This window comes from Mirounga leonina, unplaced genomic scaffold, assembly GCF_011800145.1.
Source record: "Mirounga leonina isolate KUSES-001 unplaced genomic scaffold, KU_Mleo_1.0 Mir_176, whole genome shotgun sequence".
Classification (NCBI taxonomy): domain Eukaryota; kingdom Metazoa; phylum Chordata; class Mammalia; order Carnivora; family Phocidae; genus Mirounga; species Mirounga leonina.
In genome coordinates, this window is record NW_023270454.1 from 25089635 (window position 1) to 25116628 (window position 26994).

The 26994-nt window shown below is 32.9% G+C and overlaps 1 protein-coding gene across 3 annotated transcripts in view; it reads left to right on the forward strand.

Moving 5' to 3' along the window:
- FSTL5 (follistatin like 5) overlaps positions 1–26994 on the forward strand; it is a 684607-nt gene that overhangs the window by 579028 nt on the left and 78585 nt on the right. For all 3 annotated transcript variants that reach the window (XM_035022792.1, XM_035022794.1, XM_035022795.1), the window contains one exon: positions 8660–8778. In XM_035022792.1, the coding sequence (XP_034878683.1) occupies positions 8660–8778 (119 nt within the window). The remainder of the gene's footprint in view (positions 1–8659; positions 8779–26994) is intronic.

The window sequence follows — 26994 nt, forward strand, 5'->3', positions numbered from 1 at the left end:
ATCAGGTAGCACAGTTCTGGCTTTGCTGGTTAATTGCTGGTAAAAACTGGATGTGTTATTTTACCTCTCTGAGCCAGATTTTTCTAACATATTGCTTGAAATACAGTTGGCACTCTCCTTATAAAATTATGATATGTAAATGTCCTTAAAGTATGTAAAACAATGTTTTCTTATAATTTGACTGATAGCAACCATGAACATTATCATATTATAATTTTAATATGTAATAATAATATCATATTCTTCAGGCTACTTTTAAAAATATGAGACATCCAGATTAATTAAAATCACCCTGAGATTCATTATATGAAACCATTTTTATCTATTTAAAATTTTCTTCTGTTAGGTTTTTTAACATGTATGCTCTCAATAATTATTCTCCATCAATCAATGATTTGTTTACTCTTCATAACTTTGACAGAGAATATGTCCTTTAGAAATAATAGTTATTTAGTATATTTTGCAGATAGTTTTAAGACATATATAATAAATGTCTCTGGGTAAAGTTTTTAAATCTTTTATTTCATGTGCAATTATCATCAGGGTCCTTTGTTGTTTCTTAGAATAAACAAGATTTAACATAATATACTTGAGAAAACAATATGCCTGATTTAGGTTCATAGGCATCTCTAAATTAATTTTTTACAATGCCACAGTTATTGGCAAGGCATTACAATTAGAAATGATTGCATGTAATAATAGTAATGGTGGCCAGAAATAATAGACCAGCTTAAGGAATCACCAAATCCTAACAGTGTATACAATTATTTCATAAAAAGTAATTAAAATAATAGCTAACTAAAACTTCCAAAAATTTTCTACCTTCATTTTTAAAGGATAGAATAATAACAAATACGAACTACATAATTCCAAGATCTATTTTCATTTCCACCGTAGTAATGTTTTCTGTTTGCATGCTTGCCTCTTTACCATGGCCAAGAGAAATTTATCCCAGAGAGAACCAACTGGGGAATTCCAATTTCAGGCATTCTAAGATAAATATTGGAAAGATAGTTAAAAATGATAAACTTCTCATAATGTCATTGTACTTATAAGCAAGTATTAAAACCATAAAATTTTGTTTAACTGAAGAATTATTTTTTAAACATGAGCATCAGAATCTAGCTTAGCCAGGACTTTGTAATCTAAATCGATTTTACTAATTTAATATGTATTATCTTCGGAATCTCATGGATATTTAAGCTTGAAACACAGAGTCCTCTACTTCTCTGGGTTCTTCTTCCAGTTCTTTTCTAGTCATCGTGGTTTGCAAGAGTGCAGAAAGACATTGTTAAAAGAGGAAATATGTCACTCATTTATTGACAAATATTTTAAAGAGCCTATTAAATGCAAAGCCCTTTGAAAATACTTGAAATATAAAGATAGGAATATGGTCCCTAAAGAAAATTTTGATCTAGTAAGTTAAAGTCTTAATCATTCTTATTGATAAGTAATTTTACTATATGATTTGAAAATACACATTAAAAGATCCACTGTTTGGTTTCCTTCTACAATATTTTTTTATGATCTTGTGATAAAATATAATGTAATAAAGTAATCTTAAAGTTTATTTAGTTTACAACAGTTTAGGAATACATTATATGGTCTAGCTTAATAATACATGTTTTGATTTGGATAAACACTAACTTAAAGAACTTTAAGCCATTTTACTCACTGATGAATTATCTTAACTTTTTTTTTTAAAGATTTTATTTATTTATTTGAGAGAGAGAGAATGAGAGAGAGCGAGTACATGAGAGAGGGGAGGGTCAGAGGGAGAAGCAGACTCCCTGCCGAGCAGGGAGCCTGATGCGGGACTCGATCCAGGGACTCCAGGATCATGACCTGAGCCGAAGGCAGTCGCTTAACCAACTGAGCCACCCAGGCGCCCGAATTATCTTAACTTTTATTTTTTTTATTATTTATTATTTATTTATTTATTTATTTATTTTTAAGATTTTATTTATTTGAGACAGAGAGAATGAGAGAGACAGAGAGCACATGAGAGGGGGGAGGGTCAGAGGGAGAAGCAGGCTCCCCCTGAGCAGGGAGCCTGATGCGGGACTCGATCCTGGGACTCCAGGATCATGACCTGAGCCGAAGGCAGTCGCTTAACCAACTGAGCCACCCAGGCGCCTGAATTATCTTAACTTTTAAATATGCTGAATTGAAGCTCAAAGGAGAGATGTAAGGTGGTTCACTATATAGTATAGTATTTCCTAAATTTGTAATAACATGGAATTTTGATGAATATCTAACCAATATTGAATAAAGATTACTTTAGGAACAACTGAATGGATATGACATCTAATGATTTGAAAGCCAAACAAATAATTTCTATGTTTATAAAAATTGAATGTCCCTTCGATTCCTTGTAAATATTTATGAATCTATTCACATGAAAATATAGAAATAATTGAGGTAAATCACTATATTAGTCAGGCTCATTGACACCTACCAATACAAAATGCAAATAGAAATTACAGGGAAATCTTAACAAGAAAGGTTATATGTTACACCGTAATCTGATTAGCTTTGTGACCTATAATGTCACGAAAGTGGGGGAAAGGGGATATGGCAAGCAGGTCAGCTTTTAAGTTCTTCAGCCTGAAATTACTCACATTGCATTGGCCAGACTATTATACTTGCAAGGGAGGTTGGGAAATACAGACTAATATATACCAACTTTGTAAGTTCCACAAGCTTCTCATAAATTTATTTTTAGAGAAAAAAATGCTGAGATTCTCAGGACCAGATTACTGCTTCACAGTAATATTGATGAATTATTTAAAATGAAAAATAATTTTCAGAGCGTTAAGGCTTCTGAATGCATCAAGCTTAGAAAGTCATAGCATTGTGGAGACGTAGAGACCATGCCTTCTAACGAACAGTACATGATGCCAATTAAATCGTGATCAAGTTCTCGGTATTTTCATTAGCCAGTCCACTATCGTTGCTTTAAATACTAACCTCAACCTAAACTTTTTAGTGTTTTATATTTTTTCATTAAAAAGGTTTTCAAATCAAAATTGTGATCTGATGAGATATACCCATTTGCAGATATATGTATATATACATACACATAAATATGTATATATATGCTAGATGTATACATACATACATTTATACACATGGGTACATATATAATTAAATATATGATTCCAACTAACATTAATTATATAACACAAATACTCTATTATGTTATAACCTTTGCTGTGTTAATCATTAAATGTGAAATTAATCATGCAGATTTGCATTCAGCTTTTTCAGCAGATCTTTGGAAGTTCAGGAAATGGTATACTGACTCAAATGGACTGATTTTAGATAACATCACTCAGACCAGGCATATAGTACCCAGTTGCTGGATTAATAGTGGCTAATAAAGAGCTTGATACAAACACTCACTTTCTAGCAAGAATGAAATAGTAAGTTTTATTTTACTTGAACATAATATAAAGATCGTTTTTTGGTGCAGTGAAATGATGCTACTTTGTGTGTAAAAAAGTTTTTATCTCCAAAGACCAAGATACAAAACATGGGAATATTCATGACCCAACAATCTTTCCCCGCTCAGTTATTCAAGATGAGAAAAGCAAAAGTGAAAAGAATAAAATCAACTGATGAAGGACTTTATAACACTAAAACTTATTGAATTATCTTTCATTGGTTACCAAATCACTGCATCGCATGATTATAATTTGCTCTTGACCATACTTAAATCCTAAAGCAATGGCAATTTAAATCAGAGGAAGACAAATATCACCACAAAATATCGTTCATTATTGACTATCTTTTGTTATTGTTGTCCATCCAGTAATTAGAAATTAACCACATTTTATCATTGATACAAATGATGTAATATATATGCTATATATAAGAAATAATATCATTATATTATCATGATACACTGTTATTCATGAGCAGCAATCCTAAAGGATTGAGACAGACATGTGCATTGCATCCATTTTTTCTCAGTCCATTTCACGTATTTAAAGGTGCAGTATTGATTAGAAAATCCTCTGGGAAATACTTCCCTCTTACAAGACTGCAAGTAATTCTTGCTTGCATCCTTTCTCTGTAGAGAAAGAAAAAGCAAAAAGAAAACTCACAAGGAACAAATTATGGATCACTTTCTGGAGCCGCTATACTCCATTAGATTAACAATCGACCCCGAAAAGACAAAGTACATGTGTCTGTCTTCACTGGGGGATGAAAAAAGAAACTAGAGCCTGCACGTATTGCTGATCTTTACTGTGACGAGAGTGGTGAAGCTTTTAACTGAAGCCAGGGACTTTTGTAATATCCTGCAATACAATGCACGAATGAGGAGAGAGCTGTAATTGAAACCTACATGGTTATTAAACTTTTTGGGACTCAGAACCACTTGGCATTCTTCAAAATTATTGAGAACTCAAAAGCTTTTGTTTATCTGGGTTACTCCTATCCACCAATATTTACCATATTAGAAATAAAACAGAGAAACATTAAAGATTTTTTTATTTAATTTATTGAAAATAACCATAATAAATTCATTTATAAGTATCCATAAGTAACACAGTTTTAAGGCTATATTTTAAAAAATGAAGAGACTCATATTGTTTTTCATTTTGCAAATCTTTTTAATGTCTGACTGAATAGAAGATGCTGGATGCCTATATCTGCTTCTGCACTGAATAGCTGTGATATCACTCATTACATCATATGTCATGTAGCCTGTCAAAAAAGTACACTCTACATTTGGAAGAATCTAATTTGTGAGAATGAGGGAGAAAAATGCAAATGACACCTTAGTATTATTATGAAAATAGTTTTGACTTTGCAGACCCCCTGAAAGGATCAACTATGAGAATTGCCTACTAGGAAATGAAGTTGATCTTTTAGCAGGCTCATAGACTCATAGAATTTGGTATCATAGAAAACTGAAATGTAGCAGTATATCTCACAGTATAGATTTGAGGAAAAAATGGAAACAGAAATCAAAATCTGGTTATATACCATTTTTTTTTACTAATGTTTAAAAAGAAGAGATAATGTCTGTCATAAAAATAGCGACAGTACCATTTTTTGAAATTTTACTGTGTGCCAGTCACTCTGCTAAATGTTTTACTTTCCCCAACAAATTTGATTCTTACAATAGCTGTATGACATAAGTATAATTATTATCTCCAAATTTGAGATGGGGAAATTATGACATAGACTGAATAACTTTCCCATGGTACAACACTGAGGTATAGAGCCATGATTGGCCTCTGAGTTGTTTGAAACCAGAGAATGGAGTTTATCTCTCTGTTACATTCTCCCATCCAAAAAAAAAAAAAAAAAAAGTTCGGACATGGAAATTTAACAGCTATGGTGAACATACACTAATACATTATTATTTTATTTATAAATAAAGCTAATGGATGCTCCAAATGAAAATCTGCTTGTGTCTTTAATTTCTAACATCTTCATTATCAGGTAATTTATATTATTCTGTGCCCAGTGTAATCATAATAAATGTATATAGGTATAATATTATAGCAGTAAGTTTAAAAAGAAACACATCTGTATCATATATTCAGATAATGAATTCTGCTGCTAAATCCTACAGAAAACTTGATATAAAAAATCTCTCTAGCCAAGGGGCACCTGGGTGGCTCAGTCAGTTAAGCTCAGGGTGTGATCCCAGGGTCCTGACATCCAGCCCCCACACTGGGCTCCCTGCTCAGCAGGGAGTCTGCTTCTTCCTCTGCCCTTTCCCTTCCCCCTGTTCGTGTTAGCTTTCTCTCTCTCTCTCTCAAATGAATAAATAAAATATTAAAAAAAAAAATTTCCCTAGCCACAAAAAAAAAAAAAAAAGGTAAACATACCTCTTGTGGTTAGCAAGATGAGGAATTCATAGATGAATCTAAGGGTATACATAAAATTTTAATTCATAGCAGAGTGATTAAAAAATAGTTACTTATTTTATAATTATTATTTTAGCTAATATATTTATATATGGCATTTTGTTGTCATTACTATTCATCAACACTGAAAAGCTATAATTCCACTGAAAACATTGAAGTTCAAAAACAAAATAAACCTTTCATAATGAAATCTGTATTTCTTCAATAACCTGTAACCTGGAAAGTAGTTCAAGCTTTGTAAAAACGCTGAATGTGTAACTCATATAAAAAGTAAGAAAATAGACTTGAGATTTGGACAAGTGATTTGGATGGATTAACTGGGTTTTAGAGGAAAATACAGCTCATATTAGTCAAAACATAGGTAGTAATGGAAATGCAGGAGGTGATAATCTGTATTTTGTACAGATTATAGTAAATAATGCAATGAAAGTATCCATTTGAATAAGGGCAGAAATATTTCAGGAAATTTTGTAGTCTGGACCTACAGTATTTGTCAGCTTCAAACACATTTGGATTCCTGCTTGGGGAGCAGAATTTTGCAGCAGCTGAAGGAAGGGAGAGTCATGTTCATTAAAAATTTTAGGAGCTTTGTAAAAAATCATCAAACGTAGTGTGTAACTGACACAGCTGAAAACTAGGTACCACATCGCAATCTGGTCGTGTTCTCAAGTTTCAACAACCAATAATGTTAAATTGATAGTCACTGACGTGCATGTCAGTCCTATGTTAGTGTTGACATGGAAGCTTGCTGATAAGAATCAATTGTTTTTGAGTAAAAACTGACTTTTTAAGGTTTTATCCCTTGGGCATAGAACTTACATTCCTTTATGCAAGACTATAATTATAAATAAGAACTGACAACTACTAAATTTATTTTATGAAAAATATGACTTGAATTTAGTTTTTGCGACTTTTTCTATTGTTCAGGAATATTCCATTATAATGTAGTGCTCTCTGGAATTATAATACATAATTAACTGATAAAGATTGCATGTTTTAAAATATGAGTGCTATCAAATATTTATAAAACAGTAAGATGTGTCAAAACAATCTGGAGTCACTTAAAATGCATAAGCATATTAGACAGAAATAATTTCATGTGCTAAAAGAAAATTATAACCACTATGTATAAACACAAATAAAGTCATAATTATGATTGAATACATTTTCCTCTAAATCATAAGAATAGATGGATATATGGCTCAATGGACAAAGTTGGAGACTTATTTTTTATTAACTAGGAACATATTTAATAAGAGTAAATATGGTTTAAGTTGAATAAACAAATATTTTTATGAATCAGTACACCTTTATCATGGTCCTCAGGCTTGACTTAATAAACCTTGCAGATATTATCGATCAAAATGAAAATGATGCTTGGGGAATTTTTTGTATTTAAATAAAATCTTTCTTTTTATCAATATTTTTAGAATGTAAACCTTTTAAACGGCAATGGTTTGGCTTTTCAAACTACCAAGATTTGAATATCATTACTTATCTTTTAAAGAGCACATGCTATCATTTAAACGGCAATGGTTTGGCTTTTCAAACTACCAAGATTTGAATATCATTACTTATCTTTTAAAGAACACATGCTATCATTGAATGGTGTATGCTATATTTAGATTGAGTAAATATCATTGTACAAACCAGTACAGCTGGGCAAGGGATCGGGTGAGGACCAGAAAAGGAAAGGACTGTATGCGCTTAGGTCTGGCCATGTTGGAACAAAGCAGAAGCAGAGGAGACAAAGAGAACAGGCATATATGGAATATACGGATGCTCCCCAGGTGCAGGCATCAGTTAACCCCAACCGCATTCCGGGTGTCAAATCGTAGTGTCCTGCGCCCATTACGTGTGGCTTGATAAAGAAAGTGAGATGAATTTCTGAGATATCATACACCCAAATCTGTAGTGTGAACAAAATTAAAAGTATGATTTAAATCATTCACTCAGATTTTTCTAAGACTGTAAATTCATGCAAGTTTTAAAGTGTAGAAATAGATCCCAAACTTTGCTGGTATAAAACTGAAATTTAAGACCTCTACGAAGGGTTACATTTACAAAAGGTATTTTAGGAAAATATATATTCTCCAAAATCTGGAGGACTTGGTCTTTTTGTTTTTAACAGTCTTTATGTGAACTAAATTTCTACAAAGAATGAAATTCTATTTTCCCTAGGGAACTCTAATAAAAATATACAATAAATATAATTCTTCAAAAATATTTTTTTTAAAGATTTTATTTATTTATTTGACAGAGAGAGACACAGCGAGAGAGGAAACACAAGCAGGGGGAGTGGGAAAGGGAGAAGCAGGCTCCCCGCAGAGCAGGGAGCCCGATGCGGGACTCGATCCCAGGACCCTGGGATCATGACCTGAGCTGAAGGCAGTCGCTTAACCAACTGAGCCACCCAGGCGCCCTTCAAAAATATTTTTATTCCGTAATCAACACCTAAATTAAATGGGGGATGGTCTCAGATATAATCTATGTATCAAAGAGTTTATAAAATTCATTTTTTACCTGAAACATTTATTGAATTATATTAAAGAAATCATTGAATTGCAGTGTAGGGAGAATAAAGGAGAAGGTCTGCATAATATCAGAAAGTTGCTTTGGTGTATGGTAAAGGCTTCATATGGTTTGCTTTATTAACATTACACAACTTTACAAATAGATCTCTTGCTGGTATTATGAGGAGCACTGAGTTTGGGTTGTAAAGTTTTCTGATAATTTTATTTTGAAATTTTGAATGTGTTTTTATTCCTAAGGTCTTGGAATTGGGAACATGTTCTATGTTTTTTATGAAGATGGAATCAAAGTGATACAACCCATAGAATGTGAATTTCAGAGGCACATTAAGCCTAGTGAAAAGCTCCTCGGATTTCAGGTATTTAAAAACTTCCTTTGCAGTTTTATGCTGCAGTTTTGTTAAGTAGAATTATATTTCAGAAACACAATGAAATTCAGGCATATATGAGATGTTTGGGGAGGAGAATATTAAAACTGTGATACTGGCTGTTATTCTATACCGGTTTAATATGTGAGGAGGAAAGATGGTATGTTGTGGATTCCTAATTACTTGTTCTAATTAAAATAAAGGCAATAGAAGTGAAATACATAGAATGAACACAGAGTAATAACTTTGCTCCTTAATTTAGAATGTCTCACATTTTCTGAGGCAATGGTTACTTTAACAAAATGAAAGAAAATAGCATACAAATAATCTGATGGGAAATTGGGGTCTATTAGTTGCTTTATAAATATTGATTCTCTTTTATTTTTCATCTCATTTTTATGAGGTCTCAATGGAATGAATACTTTAGATTTATATAGAAAAATATTAATTCTTTATTTATGTGTACCTTGCCCATCCCAGAAAGATTTTTTTCTGTAAAATATTGGTACAGCATTCAGAAAGTAAAATAATATCTAACAAAATGGGTATTGATTATATGTATTAGAGGCTATATTTTAATAAGATAATAAATTATAATTATTTTATATTGCCATAGCTATATGTATCTCTCCACATAAACACGTATACATCCAAAATATGTAATATTAAAGTAATTATGTTATTTATGTGTTCACACACAAGTTTGGACATGCACCAAACACCCAAAATAAAATAAGATATTGGTAGACCTCATCATGGAACCTCTCTTGATATATAAAGTAAAAATAAAAATAAAAAGTAAAAAACACATTGATAGTTGCTCTCAAAAGTACAAATCTGACATTTCTTACTCTTTTTGCTTACTCTGCCATTAGAGTATTAAATTTTTTGTAAATTTTTGTTCTATATAATAAGGAAAGCTAACTTATCCTTATATTTTCTTTCATTTTGCATTATGCATTCTTAGCATAAACTCATATATAGGATGAATATAAGATTTCCATAGGCTGTGATTTGGAAAATCTGATGCAGTAAATTAGTTCTTCATAACTATCCTTGCTTTGACACTCACTGTTTTTAGTGTTTCATTTTTAAGGTTAGCATGGCCATGAGATGTGAGCAAAATAAATATTTAATGTCATTGTTTAGATTTTTTACTTTGAATTCTTATTTTCAGCCTAGCCAGTGTTGTTGTCATATATTGATATATGGAGACAACAATTTACACTTTAAAGCTATGCCCTAAAATAATAAGAAAAAAAAATATATGGGTGAGATAAGATAGTCCAGCCTCCTTCCAGATATTTTATAGGAAAAGACCTCTTACTTTAAATAAAGGAAATAATTTAACTCAATATGTCTATGATTGTTTAAAAGAAATGAAACCATTTTAGGGTGCCTGGGTGGCTCAGTCAGTTAAGCATCCAACTCTTGTTTTCTGGTCAGGTCATGATCTCATGGGTCTTGAGATGGAGCCCCTTGTTGGGCTCCATGCTTAGCACGAAGTCTGCTTGAAGGTTCTCACCCTCTGCCCCTCCCAACACTGGTGTGCATGTGCATGCAATCGTGCTCTTTCTCTCTCTCAAAAAAAATAAATCTTTAAAATAAAATAAAACAAATGAAACCATTTTTAATTCAAAAATATTTCAGTTATAAGCTAAATTGCTAAATGGAATTACTATCATCTTTGCTAAGCTATAGTTTAACAAGTAAGACAACATTTTAAATTGCATATACTATTTTGTTTTGTTTTATAATTATATAGCTAAGACCATTTTGAATAAGGTACATATGAGTGTGTAAATAAATGCATATATGAAAATATAAATATTTGCTTGTGATAAAACAAATCATGCAATTTTATACCACATTCATATTTTTATAAAAACATTATGGATGAAAAATCTGGGTTAACACACAGATATAGGAAATGTAGCATCAAAATGATTTAAATCAAAGCAAAATAATTTTGTAGAGAGTATATATCTAAGTCCTACAGGACCAGCAGTTTAGTAGCTGACACAGATGTGTTGGTTATATCACAGAATTTGAAACTTCGGTTACTAACACTAATAAGATAATCTAGTGGAATCCATACTTTTCATCACAAAACTGTCACCTCATGAATTTGATTTGCAAATGTAAAGACAAAGAATTTTCTTTCTACATTACAAGTGGGCTATTCCAGAGTACCGGTTAATGGTTTAATGCAATTTGGTTCAATGCAAATCTTAAAGAATGTGCTTTTTCAGAACATGTCTTGATGGCTTCAGATGAGTTAATTTAACTATATAGAATCTGAAGCTGAAAAAGCAAGCAAAAACTTGATGTGACACTTTTGTGACATGTCTGGACAATAGGGATGTGAGTTTACTTACCTGAATTTCTCTCTCTTTAAAGCTTTTGAATACATAGACTTCTCCTAAAACAACTAAAGTTGAAACTACATAGGATTATGTATATCTATCTCTCTCTCTATATCTGGCTATATATAGTGAGAAATTACATACATATGTATATATATTATATATAATTTTCTATAAAAATTAGAAATTAAAGAGGTGAAAACCAAACCCCATGATGACAGCCTTCACTCATTTCCTTCAACCTGAGAACGCTTATCAGCAAGCATACATCAACAGTGAGTGTCAAAGCAAGGATAGTTATGAAGAACTAATTTATTGCATCAGATTTTCCAAATCACAGCCTATAGAAATCTTATATTCATCCTATATATGAGTTTATGCTAAGAATTCATAATGCAAAATGAAAGAAAATATAAGGATAAGTTAGCTTTCTATATTATATAAAACAAAAATTTACGAATATTTTAATACTCTAATGGAAGAGTAAGCAAAAAGAGTAAGAAATGTCAGATTTGTACTTTTGAGAGCAGCTATCAATGTGTTTTTTTACTTTTTATTTTTATTTTTTTTAAGATTTATTTATTTATTTTAGAGAGTGAGAGAGTATGAATGGTGGGAGGGTCAGAGGGAGAGGGAGAGAATCTTCAACCACACTCCCCACTGAGTGCAGAGCCTGACACAGGGCTGGATCTCACCACCCTGAAATCTGACCTGAGCCGAAATCAAGAGTGGGCTGCTTAACTGACTGAGCCCCCTGGGTGCCCCAAATGTATGTTTTTTTTTTTAAACTTATGGCCTTTATTTTGCTTTGGATGTTGATATTAAAGCACAAATACATTTCAGCTGACCAATGTATGTTTTATCTTTTTTTTTTTAAAGATTTTATTTATTTATTTGAGAGAGAGAGTGAGAGAGAGAGAGAGCACAAGAGGGGGGAGCGGGAGAGGGAGAAGCAGGCTCCCTGCCGAGCAGGGAGTCCGATGCGGGACTCGATCCCGGGACTCCAGGATCATGACCTGAGCCGAAGGCAGTCGCTTAACCAACTGAGCCACCCAGGCGCCCCCAATGTATGTTTTAAAGCATTGGGGATAATATTGAAAATTGTGCCTTAGCTAAAACTATGTCCTGCTTATAACTGTTAAATGCAGAATATAAAGACATTCAATGAATACAAAAAAAGAAAGGCATATTTCCTATGTAATTAACATAGTCCATATATATGATATAAAGAAATAGAAATGAAATATGTATGAATACAGCAAATAAACTTTTATTTCATATTGCTCTGTTATTTTGTATTCCTAAATAATTATTTCTTATGTGAAGCTATTTTGTTTTCTGTTTAAACACAAGATGCCAATTTCAGAGTGTGTAAGCTATCTGGTGTTACATTTCTAGATTTACATTTCTAATTATAAAATAATGTCCTGAGGAAATTGTTGAGCATTATGTAAAGAGAAAACTTTTCTCCAGAGAAACAGAACCAATAGAACTAATATCTGTATCTATATCTCTCTATCTCTGACTCTATTACTATCTTTATCCCCATCTCCACCTATCTCTGTCTCTGTCTCTATCTCTATCCTTTTATTTCAAGAAATTGTCTCAGGTGAGACGGTGGGTGGGGGGACAAGTCCGAAACCCCTAGGGCAGGACAGCCAGCAGGAAATTCATGTAAGAGTGGTTGTTGTAGTCTGGAGTCTGAAATCCAGAGATGAGGCCAGTAGACTGGAAACTCAGACGCAAGCTGATATTGAAGCCTTGAGTCAGCAATCTGTAAGCAGACTGGAAACTCAAGCAGATTTCTGTGTGGAACTCTTGAGGAAGAATTCCTTCTTTGGGAAAACTCTCTTATCTTAAGCCCTCCAGTCGATTGGATGAGACCCACTCACATTAGGGAAGGTGATCTGTTTTGCTTGAAGAACAAGTGTGTTAATCACCTCTAAACAACTTTACTGCAACATCTAGATTGGTGCTCACCTAAACAACTGGGCACCATAGCCTAGTTATAGCCCAGTTAACATAAAATTAACCATCACATCTTACTATCTCTTTTAGTCAAGGGCCTATTTAATTCATGTTTGTATTCCCGACATGTTGAGTACAGTGCCTTACACTTGGCAGATAGTCAAACAACATTTGTTAAATGAATTTAATGAAAACTCCATTGCTTAGAGCCTTGGGCTATTCATTCTTTTATGCATTCTTGAAGTTTAAACATGTATATATCTAATTTCTTCCTCACCTTAATATTGTTCTTTACAATTCCCACAAAACAGTGCTCTTCTAATATGCTTGTGAAAAATGTTTCATAGAATAATTTATCAATGAACTTTTTAAGGGTAAATATAACCTCATGGGTCTATTAATTCAGGATCACATAGTCAAAAAGTACTGTGCAAATATGCTGTATAAGATAGTTTGGAGTTCTATAACAGAAAAAGAAAAGCTACTTCCTTGGGATTTTAGAAGATAAATCTCGAGTGAGAGTAGTAGAAGTGAGTCTTTTGGAATTATTTTTTCCCATGACAAGATTAAACATAAATATAATATTTTTCAAAGTTATTGTTGGTATTAAGAGAATGGCGATACAATTTTCCAGTATAACTCATTAGTTAGTAACATTTAGATAAAAACTGAAATACTTAGATATAGAATTTTACATCAAACCTCTTGGAAGATGCTATTTGCTTGCTTTAAATAAAAATTCAATTTTGGTGCAATGTCAGATTACATCGGGTTTCAGCTTTTGCGAGTAAGTTGGTGAGGATTCATGCAATATGGTTTAGTTATACTTTCATCTTCTTTTTCTTTTATTTTTTGGTATATAGTAGATAACACTCTTGCTTTATTTATCCTAGTTGTACCCACAATTTCATCTTGCCCCCTACAGTGTGAGCTTCGAGAAATAGAATTCTCTCCCAGACTTATGAATTCAGAATGCAAACTGAAATGGGTTGACAAAAAAATGTTTAAATTGCAGGCTCAAGGATGATGGACTTTTTTCAAGATGGCTAACTTTTCCACTCCTCTGGTTTTCACCTATTTTGTCATCTTTAGCTACCATTCTTCTAATTTTTAATACTTTTTAATTCCATTCTTTCTGTGTTTGCTTATTAGAGCTTTAGCTGCTGTTCTTCACACACACCATGGTGCTATTTATTCTTTCATGGGTACTAGAAGAGCTTAAATGAAAATCACACGTATCTTATCATGCATGGGTCTTATATTTGGAGGCATGAAAGTTTTATTACTGGTTTTAATGGTAATTTAAATGGTGCTGAACTGCAGGGGAACATACTTTCTAGTGGAAGTCTGATGTGAATCGCCTCTAAAATGTCTGTTTTCTCAGTTTGGAATTCCCACATATGAAAGTTACTTTACTTTTATAAATAAATACTGCTAGTGCTCTAGTAGAGTGGAATTGGTCCTTAGGAACAGATTGTGTACAGTGTTCTGAGTACTTAGATATCAAGAAATTGAAGCTGAAATTAGAAATAGGAAAAGACAAGAGTGCACATTTCTTTCTCTTTTGGTGGTCTCCCTTACCTTAAGCACTGCAGCTTTCTGTGCATTTATCCGTTCCCTTACTTATCCCTCCACATTTCCCTTTTCAGCATTTCATTCTGTTTCTAATCCAATTACTACTTCTCCAAACTCTGTCCACAAAAATATTGATTAAAACCCCAGCCCCTTTATATGGCACAGACCATTCATTTCCCCATGAAGCCATTGAGCAAGCTTTTGAATTCAATGCCATGTTATATTTCAGAGAGGAACGTTTCCCCACTTACTCTTTTCTCAATGGGCCTCTATTCAAACATGGCTTATCTTAAAAAAAGTTTAGAATGATAAAGATTTAAGCTTTTGTCCCTTTGAGTTGCAGTGATGTCCTGCAAAAAGCTTCCTGAAGAAAGTAATGCAAACTACATCTGTTAGATTAGTCTGTAGGTGTCAAGAGAAATAAATTTATGAAATTGGTCTTTGAAGCCCTAGACTTAAAGAGCCCTTCTAATTGTTGATTAAAAATCACACTGTTTGAAAATTCTCACATTGTGCTTCTATTAGTGTGTAAGCCTAACGTTGGGAAAACAACAGTGGGAAACACGTAAAATGTGCAATAGCGGGTTATTGGATTTGAATAGTAGGTGATTTTATCTAAGAAAGCAGATCAAGTCTTCCTCAAGAATTATTAATGAGAACCAGCCAAGTTATGTAGATAATTATGACCAGAATGATGTATGTGTTTTAGGCAACCTTTTGCTGTCGTTTTGAAACACTTTTTTACATGAGAAATAAGGACTCACTATACACATACAAGTACATTCTATACACTTCAGAAAGAAATGTGTTTATAGTAATTTAGATTTTTCAGTGGAAATTTCTTAAGGATATAAAGTTGAAGAGTTTAACATAAAAATTATTCATACAAATGTCTTTACACATGAAAATTTTTACTCGAGATTTATAAAATCACATAAATCTATCTTGTATAGATCTTAAACTACAGTTCTGGTCTGAGATTTAGTTTTATTCACAACAAAAGTACCTATTCCTTTTTTCAAAGTAATTTGCATGATAAAAAAATAATGCAAAAAAGTACTAGTTTCTTTCTTCATATCTCCTTATTCCCAGTCCCACTGTATGCAATCAATTACATTTACTCACTTTAAAGAGAATGCCCAGTAGCGATAGCTCTTGAATTATCAATTAAATATTTTCTATTGGTGTTTCTTTATGGACGATAATAATTTTGTTTACACAGTTCCTAACTTTTCCTCTTTCTAAATATGTTGACAATTATGTAATTATTTTAATGCTTTTGGAGATTAGATTTATAATTTCAATGATTATTTAAATCTTAGTCCTCATTTTTCTGGAAATTTCCTAAAATTTCTATGTAACTTTAATTTTCCAAGGTATTCCTTGATTTCTTATTGTTTATATTTTATATTTCAAACATAGTGGTCAAAATTATAATTTAACACCAAAGTCTAGTTATTTCTTTAATATCATTTTCATATTTCAGCTAGGTCATAAATCTCAGTTTTGAACAACTTAAGAGATGGTGTAGAAAGAAAACAACACAGCAAATTAATGCCCTCAATTTTACTTTACTAAATATTGAATTGCTAAAAATTAAAAAAATATTGCTGAAAGCATTTAAAATGACAACTTTGCATTTGTCCATATACTTCTTATGTAATGATTTTATATGTTTCTCAGGTGAAAACTGGAGATACAACTATGTAATAAGAATTAAAAAGAAAACAAAACTTAAACTTCAAAATTATTGTTTATCTCTTAACTATGTAAGCTACTAATTTATTACCCATTAAAACTCCTTTTTTTTTGTATTTTGGTAATTTGTATTCAAAATTTTATTTAAGCATTTTTAGAGGACACATTATGGGTTGTTCAGTAAATTAAAGGCAAAACCTAACATTCATCTAGGACTTGCCAAACAACACGGCAATCATTCCATTCTCTTTTGAAATCTCATCTGTGCCGTGCTAAAGAAAATGGAACACGAGCCACAATCTAGTGGCACAACTACTAGCAGTCTAAATTGCCCGAAATAACCACCAAAGTGTTTCTTGTTTCAGGAACTGGATCCTTTTACTGACTCCATCTTCAGTGTTCTTTCTTCCATGCCCCAAAACACCACAAGAGTCACTCCTACCTCACCTTGATTTTTAGATGAAGAATGTCCTCCCTATGATAAGGGCAGAAGAAAATGAGCTTAGCGAATTTACAAATCTATACACTAGCATCATCTTTGTTGAAAAATAGTAACTTTTAATGAGAAAGTCACAGGGATAAAAGGTGCAGCAGAGGGGATACAATCAATGGTATTGGAAGAGTGTTGTAGGTGATAGATGGGAGCTACGCCTGTGGTGAGCACAGCATAATGTAGGGACATTTCAAGTCACCGCATTGTACACCTGATGCTAGTGTAACACTGTGTGTCAACTGGACTTCAATTAAAAAGAAGTAACTCTTTAATGTGTAATGTTCAGCATACAGTTATCTACTAATAGAGTTTCCTAAAAATTTATTTTACTTACTGATAGCTCACTTTGGAAATTATTTGGAAAACTTAAAGGTGAAATAAAATAATAGCAGATCTGATTAGATAATCTTTCTACTACATTTTAAGGGATTTGCATTGAACTAAATTGCAGAGGCAGTTTTGGTGAATTTTCAATATGGTTTTCATGTTTAATTATTCAAGAATTTATCAAATCGGAGAGTGTGGCAGAATTCCTATCTAATTCATCAGTAAGAAAGAGACAACACAAAATACAATTCTGTGGGCAATACAATAAGTAAAGTTTTAGTTTTAAAGAGAAAAAACAAAGAAAATGTACCTTTGGTTTGTATCTTCCTACCAATAAAGAAGGTAGGTACAGAACTAAATTGTTATTTTTTAATATAAAATTTATTTCTAACATTTGCAAAATATGCTTTAAAAATGGGCCTGTTTTCATGGTTTTTATTTAACTGCTACAAACATAACAAAACACATAGGTGTATAAATTATTTGGTCAGTATCTTTTCACTACATACTTGTAAGAAATAGACTGTAATGTCATTTGCAATAATAATTAAACAGTAAATAATATAAATCATGTTAAAATAATTTTTAAAAGTATATTGATAGCAGGAAGGGAAAAATGAAGGGGGGGAAATCGGAGGGGGAGACGAACCATGAGAGACTATGGACATTGAGAAACAAACTGAGGGTTGTAGAGGGGAGGGGGGTGGGTGGATGGGTTAGCCTGGTGATGGGTATTAAAGAGGGCATGTATTGAATGGAGCACTGGGTATTATGCACAAACAATGAATCATGGAACACTATATCAAAAACTAATGATGTAATGTATGGTGATTAACATAACATTAAAAAAAAAAAAAGTATATTGACCTAAAAGGTAAAGTGTAATGTTATTCAGTGAAGACATTCTGATGTGGAACAAATTTATGTGTGTGTTACAATAAGGTTTAAAAATAGAAATGCATGTAGTTATCCTATAAACAGCTTTATAATTTTTGAAGATACATCTATCACCCTTCAGAATAACTTGTTTCAGTAAATAGTAGTCTTGCAAAAACTATTAAGCCTGTCTTCCACATAAGGCACTTCTGTGCTGGACAATATGGGAAGATGGAAGAACTCGATCAAAATGACATGTCACCATCTGCATTGTGAGATCATGTGACACAGAAAAAAATTAAATTCCTAAATATTACACAGTATTTAACCAAATGTAGATACTCCAACAACTGTAAAATTAACTCAATTTATGCTTTGTCAACATTTCTTAAATAGTTACAAGACAAAGTAACCTATTCACAGGAAGAGATTACATATGCATACCTGAAAAGGTAATCAATAAAACCTGTGTTGCTCTTCAACGAATGTCTGCAAAAAGAAATATTAGTAAAATGCGCATTGTCAAATCTCATGTATCACTACTAAAAAAAGAGACAGATGATCATTTTAAGAAGGAAAGAGGCATTATATTGTTTTTGATATTCCATCTCATTACAACTGTTCAATCCTTTTCCTTAAAAGTTTAACTTTGTTCCCTCTTTATCCTATGGACTTGTAATGATGAGAAATGATTTAATTTACACCATTTTAACATAAGAATTTCAAAGCATCAAGGTAAATTAATCCAAAGAGAATCATTTACAATGTCTTCTAAAAGCAAGCAATTGTATTTTGACAGATCTCATTTCTCTGTGCTCAGATCATATTACTTAAAGCAATTATAGATTTTGAAATAAATAATACCTATGAAGTGGATAATTAGGATGGCAAAGAAAATGAATTTCTGAAGTTGGACTGAAGGTAAAAAACTTAAGTTTAGTTTTGGAAGCCATGATTTAAAGCCACATTAACAAACTATCTTTAACATTTGAAGGAGTTTTATGTAAAATTTAGGATAGGATGTATTGCTTCAAACAGAAGAACCAAATCAAATGATGGAAAGCTATGAAGGAGAGATTTATGCTCTTTAGTCAAAATTCAGAAGTCTATCTTACAAAGAAGTCTCCCTCTTCTTGAAGTTAAAAAAAAATAATAAGACTAGGTATCCAGCTGTCAGAAAAATTGTACAGGGGGATGTGTACATTTGGCATTTAAACAAATGTTTTATTGATCTTTTTATTGATGAGTCTACTAATCAATAGTTGGAAGGGACCATTTGAATAAGTATTTTCTGCTGCTACTTAAAGAAACTAGAGTATAGAACATATTTGAAAGAAGTAAGCCCTGTCTCCCATGATATTCATTAGCATTCATAATGATGTCATGATTATAATGAGTTTTCCATTATTTTAAAGAAAAGTTTACATACTATAGCTCAGCTTGGTTGCTCCAATTCATTTTTTCTGTCTTTTCTTTTCTTTCTGCTCAGTTAACTTCATGTGTCATCTGATAATGAAAAAAATTGTTAATCTTATTTTTTTCCCTCTAGCTAACCAACTTACTAATTGTGCTTTGTAAAACAAAGTCAGGAAAGACTTTTATTGCTTCTATACAAATCAGGTCTTTATTATGTTAGGGAACAAAATTAAACACAACTAATTCTGTAGTTTCAACTATCTCCATTACTATTTAATTAAGTTATTTACCATGAACAAAATGGGTCCATATAATTTACACTATCTGATATCCACCATAGTTGTCTAATTTTTTTAGTGCCTGATATTAACTTTTAATACCAACACCTTTTTTGCCAAACTCTACTGGTTTTTCAACCTATCTTGACACGTTTGGTTTTGATATTTAATTTGGTTTCCCCATTATTCAAATTTATGCCTTTCCCAACAGACATTAAGTTCCTGCCCCAGGGATTCTCAGTGCCTACTGGCCCTTGGACCAAGCCTGAGACAGGATTTCAGCTCCTTTACAAGAATCAAGAGAACCAGGGTGCCTGGGTGGCTCAGTCGTTAAGTGTCTGCCTTCGGCTCGGGTCATGATCCCAGGGTCCTGGAATTGAGCCCCGCATCAGGCTCCCTGCTCCACGGGAGGCCTGCTTCTCCCTCTCCCACTCCCCCTGCTTGTGTTCCCTCTCTGGCTGTCTTTCTCTCTGTCAAATAAATAAAACCTTAAAAAAAAAAAAAAAAGAATCAAGAGAACCAAGACATAAATCATCTAGTCCTATGTTTACAAAAGGTCTACAGTTTTCTTCTCTTATATTCTGTAGATATTTGAAACTTAACCCTCTAAAAATTTATTTTTTAATTGCTATTCTTATCTAACATAATATTTTTATAAATTGGATAAAACATTTTCCATTTAAGCAGAGTAGAAGTAATTCAGAGAGCTTTGGATTTTTTTTTTCTCTTTTGAAAACAATTGACAAAATCCTAATTCAGTCCCCTCAACTTCCAGTTGAAATGAGAGAGGTCAAGTGATTTGCTCAATGTCACAGAACTACCAAATGATAGAGGGGGTAAAAAAAATTCTCTTGAATAATTCTTTCGCAACAATCATTCCATACTTAAAGTAACTCTCTGAAACTCTTAAATATTCAGAGTGAACTTCTCTCTAAAACATTATGGAAATTTGAAAAAAGTAGTAAAAATATGTAGACTATTATAGTTTCATGAAATATAGCCCCTAGAAAATTTTCTATATGACAATAACAGGTATGGAGCACCTGGATGGCTCAATCGGTTAAGTGTCTGCCTTCAGCTCAGGTCATGGTCTCAGGATCCTGGGATTGAGCCCTGCATTGGGCTTCCTGCCCAGTGGGGAGTCTGTTTCTCCCTGTCCCTCTGCCCCTCTGCCCTGCTCATGCTCTGTCTCTCTCAAATAAATAAATACATAAAATCTTAAAAAAAAAGGAAATAACAAGTAACATTATTGATCCCTTGACCTTTTCAAACATGATTTTATTTAATGTGCATAATAATCCTATGTAATAGATAATATTGTTATGCCACGAGGTAAATGAGGGTCAAAAGGAGTATTTACACAGCTAATATGAGTGTAAAGCTGGACATGACCTCTAGGTCTGGTTGATCTCAAGGCCTGTTTTCATAACGTCTTTAATACCCTGTCTCTAAAGAAACTGGTTCTCAATTTATGACAGTATAATGTTATCAGCTCCATTTTTATTGTAACACTAAAATACATAAAAACATTCTTCTAATGTTAAAAGAAAGGATGAAAATTTCTGTAATGTGGTCTTTGTACTTTTAATATCCTAGAATCAGAATCATGCTGTATGATGGTTTTCTAAGATAGGTCAAATTAAGGCAAATCACCTCCTGCATTTCCATGACTACCTATGTTTTGACTAATCTGAGCTAGACTGTTTATACACTTAATAAATGAAATGGCAAATAGAATTAGATAAATTGAATATATGTAATTGCAGAAAAAATCAGTTGTATTGCTCAGGTTATAAGCAGTAATCTCAATTAAAATTGATGAAAGTATTTCAAATTCATAGTCTTTCTTTTTCAAAAAAAATGGTTCAACAGGGAGATAACCACTGATACTAAATTAATTGTGCATAATTGTAAAATCTCATTTTTTTTTTTAATACTGCAAAGCAGGATCAGCAGAGTACACTGAATTTGGTGTATTCAAAAAAGCTTAACCTTGATTACTTATATTTCCACATGGCTATGAAAAATATCCTAGGAATCCCAGCCTAGACGTTCCAATCCAGTACAAAAGAACCTTTGTTTCGTTTGTCTTGATTCATGATAAAACGAACAAAACCTCATTGAGAATAATTATTTGCATTCTACTGATAAAGCGAACACTACTTTTTTTTTTTTTTTTTTTAAGATTTTATTTATTTGCGAGAGAGAGAATGAGAGACAGAGCGCATGAGAGGGAGGAGGGTCAGAGGGAGAAGCAGACTCCCTGCCGAGCAGGGAGCCCGATGCGGGACTCGATCCCGGGACTCCAGGATCATGACCTGAGCCGAAGGCAGTCGCTTAACCGACTGAGCCACCCAGGCGCCCGCGAACACTACTTTTTAAAGTGTTTCATTATTTACTTTTCTATATATCTCAGTAGACTCAGATTATGACAGCTTGGATTTTAAAAAGAGAGACAGAGGGACAGAAAAGAAAGCTTAAAATCAGTGCTTCTTAAACTATTTGGTGGGGAGGATGAATCACTTTGGTTTTTGCTCAATCCTTTTTTTTTTTTTTTTTTTTTTACCCAGTAAGTATTTTTCTCCCAAGAAACCTTCCAGGCAAGTTTGACATCACCCAGACTGGTCTAAATCCTGTTCACAGAGATAAGTCTACTGATCATAGGAGCACATAGCTATTATGGCAACGTCAAATTGCTATATAAGGTTCTAAATGTTTATTTTCAACTTCTATACTATTCTCAGCTTGGTAACAAATGATATGCCAAGTGGCAGTTGTTCACACACAACATTTTTGGAAATTCAGTTTCTCAATCATTCTGGATGACATGGCTTGACTGAGAAATAGACACTTTTGACTTTTTTTTTTTTTTTTTTGCTGTTATAAGTGACATTTAAACAAGTATTTAGTGAGGAAATATTGTACCTTCACTATTGTGTTTAGAAAATGTAAAAATATGGGAAGAGCAAAGGCTAACATTTTAACTGAGAATGATAGTGCAGGGTTATATGCCAAGTTATGTGGCACAAAATATAAGTGCTATGGAAGTTCAGACAAGAAGAGAATCACCAAGACCCATAGTAGTTAGGGATGATTCACATAGGTATTGGAAATATGATGGCCAAGTGGAGATTGAAAAGAATTTGATTAATAAAATGTGTGGTGTGCTCTTTAGTAGCTGTGGAAAATCATTGATTTTTATGAAATATTGGTGAGAATATTCTAGCTAGAAAAACAGACTATTTGTTGGAGTATAATGAAGATCGCAGTTATACATTTTGAATAGATTTTTAAAATTTCTTTCTTTTTTTTTTTTTTTGCAAAGGCCCTCTTCTCCCGCCAACTCTCAATTACTGCCAAAGGAGGGAACTATCGTGCCAGTCTTAGGAACATGACTGGTAGAGAAGCAGGAAAAATTAAACAATGCAGAACTACTAAAATCAATTTATTTTCAATCACTAGTGACCAGATCAGTAAGGGAACTATATCTACAATATATCTATGAATTTTTAAACTTAAATGCTACATTCTGATCAAAACATCAAACTGTCTTTTATCTTAGTCTTTGACTCAATATACATTTCCAGTAATTCAGTACCTACCTAGGAGTGTCTATATACCACCCTTGGATGAATCCATAATGCTGCCAAAATCAATGCCCAAATTGGCTGTATACATGTTAGATCACTTTATATATTACATACTTATTTATGCCTTTTTAAATAATACTAATACTTATTTATGCCTTTTTAAATAATACTAATACTAATACTAATACTAATTAAATAATACATACTTATTTATGCCTTTTTAAATAATACTAATACTAATACTATGCCTTTTTAAATAATACTAATACTAATACTTATTTTTATTCTCATTGTGTATCTTTCCCTCTCTATCATATATCTACCTATCATCTATCTATAATTTATTTATGTGTGTTCATGTATGTGTATGTGTATTTCACCTTTTTTTATTTTCTCTTTAGTTTTGAATCACCTTTAATAGAGTATACTTTTTTTTTACTATTATGTCTATTTCAAATTGTTCATGTAACAGATTTTTTTCTGTAAAGTGATTGATAGAGGAAGGAAGGCCTGGTAATTGACAAGGCCACAGATTAATATCTTTGTATCATCTGACCATGATTACAATAAGGCAATAAGAATGAATGCACCCTTGGCTTGTCTGGGTGACTCAGTTAGTTAAGCGTCTGATACTTGATTTCCGCTCAGGTCATGATCTCTGGGTCGTGAGCTCGGGGCCTGCTTCAGGCTCTGTGCTGGGCATGGGGCCTGCTTAAGATTCTCTCTCCCTCTTCCCCTCCTCTGTCTCTCTCTAAAATAAATCAATAAATAAAAATGAATGCACTCTCAGAGGAATTTAATGTAAAAGAAATGGAGTAGAAAACCAAAGTGTGAGGTTTACCTTTCCTGAATCATAATTAAGGAACATAATATAATGAAGCCACTATGACAGAATTTCACTAATAGGATTTAAATGATAGGGATATATCTAAGAATGGGATCAACAACATTTTATCCTGCAAAGGTTCAGATAGTAAATATCTTAGGCTTTGCAGTCCACACGATCTTTGTCTACCATTATAGCATGAAAACAGTCATAGACAATATTTAAATGAATGGATTTGGCTTTGTTCCAATAAACTTTTATGTAAATTTTAATCCCATATAATGTTTACATGTCACAAAGTAGTAGTTTGTTTTGTTTTGTTTTGTTTTGTTTTGTTTTCAACCATTAAAAAATGAAAAAAACATTGTCAGTTGTTGGGCCACATACCAGAATAGGAAATGCTATGAATTTGGCCTGGGGCCATTGTTTGCTGATCCTTGCCTTACAAGAATGAAAGACTATTTTAGGAAGAATCAATGTCTGAATTGACAAATGCATCAGAAATTATAAGCAACTTGAGAGCAGGCATTCTCGTGTATTCATGGTTTTATTTCCAAGTATAGTTTTGCATACTTTTACATAGTAAGTACTTAATAAGTGCTTCCCAAGAAGAAATAAAGACAAATGATTGGAAATGTCAAGGCCACTGGTGATCTTTCCTCTATCGAAAGAGAGAGGTTGATGAAAGCCAGTTTGAATTATGAACAATTTACACTGAAAGGTCAGGAAATGGAAACTTTCTAGACAGCTTGTTTAGTGTCTGAAGAGAATTAGATGGATGATTGGAAGGGAAAGAAGATAAAATCCAAGTAATATTTTCTTATTCTTTACTTCTGAAATTATAAGGGAGTGTTTGCCTTTGAATACCTGGATACATAACTACAATGACAAATTAAATATAGGACATATCTTTCTGAAGGCAAAGGACAGTGGACAAATCTATGATTAGAGAGAAGGTTGAGAGGAGGGGATAATGACAGAAACTTACTAAGTTGGATGCAAGGAACATGGAGGTGCTTGTGACAAATAACATTTGTCCTTGCCATGAATGATGGAAGATATGCTCAAAGGGGTACTATGAGGAAGAAGAGGAAAGAGAGATGGAAATTTGGAGATTTGAGGGAAAAGCTTTTTTTTTTTTTTTTTTTTAGGATTTCATTTATTTCTTTATTTGAGAGAGAGAGAGAGAGAGATCGAGTTGAGGGGAAGGGCAGAGGGAGAGAATCTTCTCAAGGAGACTTTGCACTAAGCTTGAGCCTGACTTGGAGCTCAGTCCCACGACCCTGAGATCATGACCTGAGTTGAAACCAAGAGTTGGAGGCTTAACCGACTGAGCCACGCAGGCGCCCTGGGAAATGTGTTTTTAATAGACAGTCAATACAATAAGTAAAAATGGCAAAGTCCTGTAGAAGATGAATGCGTATATCCATCTATTTGGCCTACTTATTTTCAGCAATCAGGTATCATCATTTTAATTGTTAAATCCAAACTTCTATCATCACTAAAAACAGATCTTGTCTGCCTTTAAAATTTTGGAAGGGGATAATGCATACACAGGATATATGTAATTAAATATGGAAATTACCTAAGGGGAAATAGACAATTTATAACTACAAACTAGAATTGCCTTTTTCTTATTGATTCTCACCTTTATTTGTTCTAATATCTTATTAATTCCTTTTACTCTAAATGGTGGTATACATTTCTATAAAAAGTGATTTAATTAAACTTCTTGATATAATTCCTGGCCATTTTCCTCATCAGTATGTATTAATTTTATTTTGCATCTTTGGTTTTTTTGAGCTCTTCTTTTATCTCATTAAATGCCTAATGCCTGTGAAAAACATTCCTCTAAAATTCCCATCCACAGAAATAAATATTAATCTATGTGATCTGAAAAAATAAGAGTGCCATTGTAAAATGGGACCTAATAGGCTATAATCAGAAATAATGGCATAAAGTGAAGCAAAGAAAACTCAGGATGGCTGTCAGGAAACTTTTAATGGCTTTGTAAAAATGATTGTGAGGCTGGTCAGGGACATCTTATAGAGACAGCATACAAATAGGAAATAATTCCCAGCAGAGCAGTTTATTTTACTGTTGAATAGTTTTGTAGCAAACAAAGGGGTGGAAATTGCTCCTGGTTCGCTGACAGGTCACTCACACTTCCTATTATTTTGGCAGATTTTGTTGGTAGCTTTTACACAACAGCAAAGAATTTATACACAATTTCCCTGTGTTCAGAGCCTTTCATCAACCTTAGATCCTGCTTTTTTTCCCCCACATCTTCATGCCTCTCAAGTGCATATTTTATATAGTGCTGGATTCTCACAAAATAGGTTCTTGTCAAAGGTATTTAATATGCTTCTGAAGAAATATGTTTGGCATAGAAAATAATGTTCCAGTGAATCGATGAGTGAAACGGTTGTGCACATGTGCTGAGGACAGAGTTTGGGTTTGTGCTGCCTGCTTGAGGGTGCTGTGGACATGACTCAGGATGACGCCACTGGGAATCATTTTAGAATGATTATGGTACATTCTATGTAACAATTAATTTCATGCCTCCAGAACTCCCAGAACCATACATTAAATGCTTAGTTTTCAATTTGTTCGGTTATGTTCTGCAAGCCTGGGAACCACCTGTACTGTTTAAAGGAAAACACTCTCATTTTATGTTCCTGGTGTTTTGACTGTACCTGGCAACTTCTGGACTGAATCTTAAAAATCAGTGGATACTCCAGGTTGTCCCTGAATCAGATCTGAGACTTGGAGAACAAAAACAGCAGACCGACCA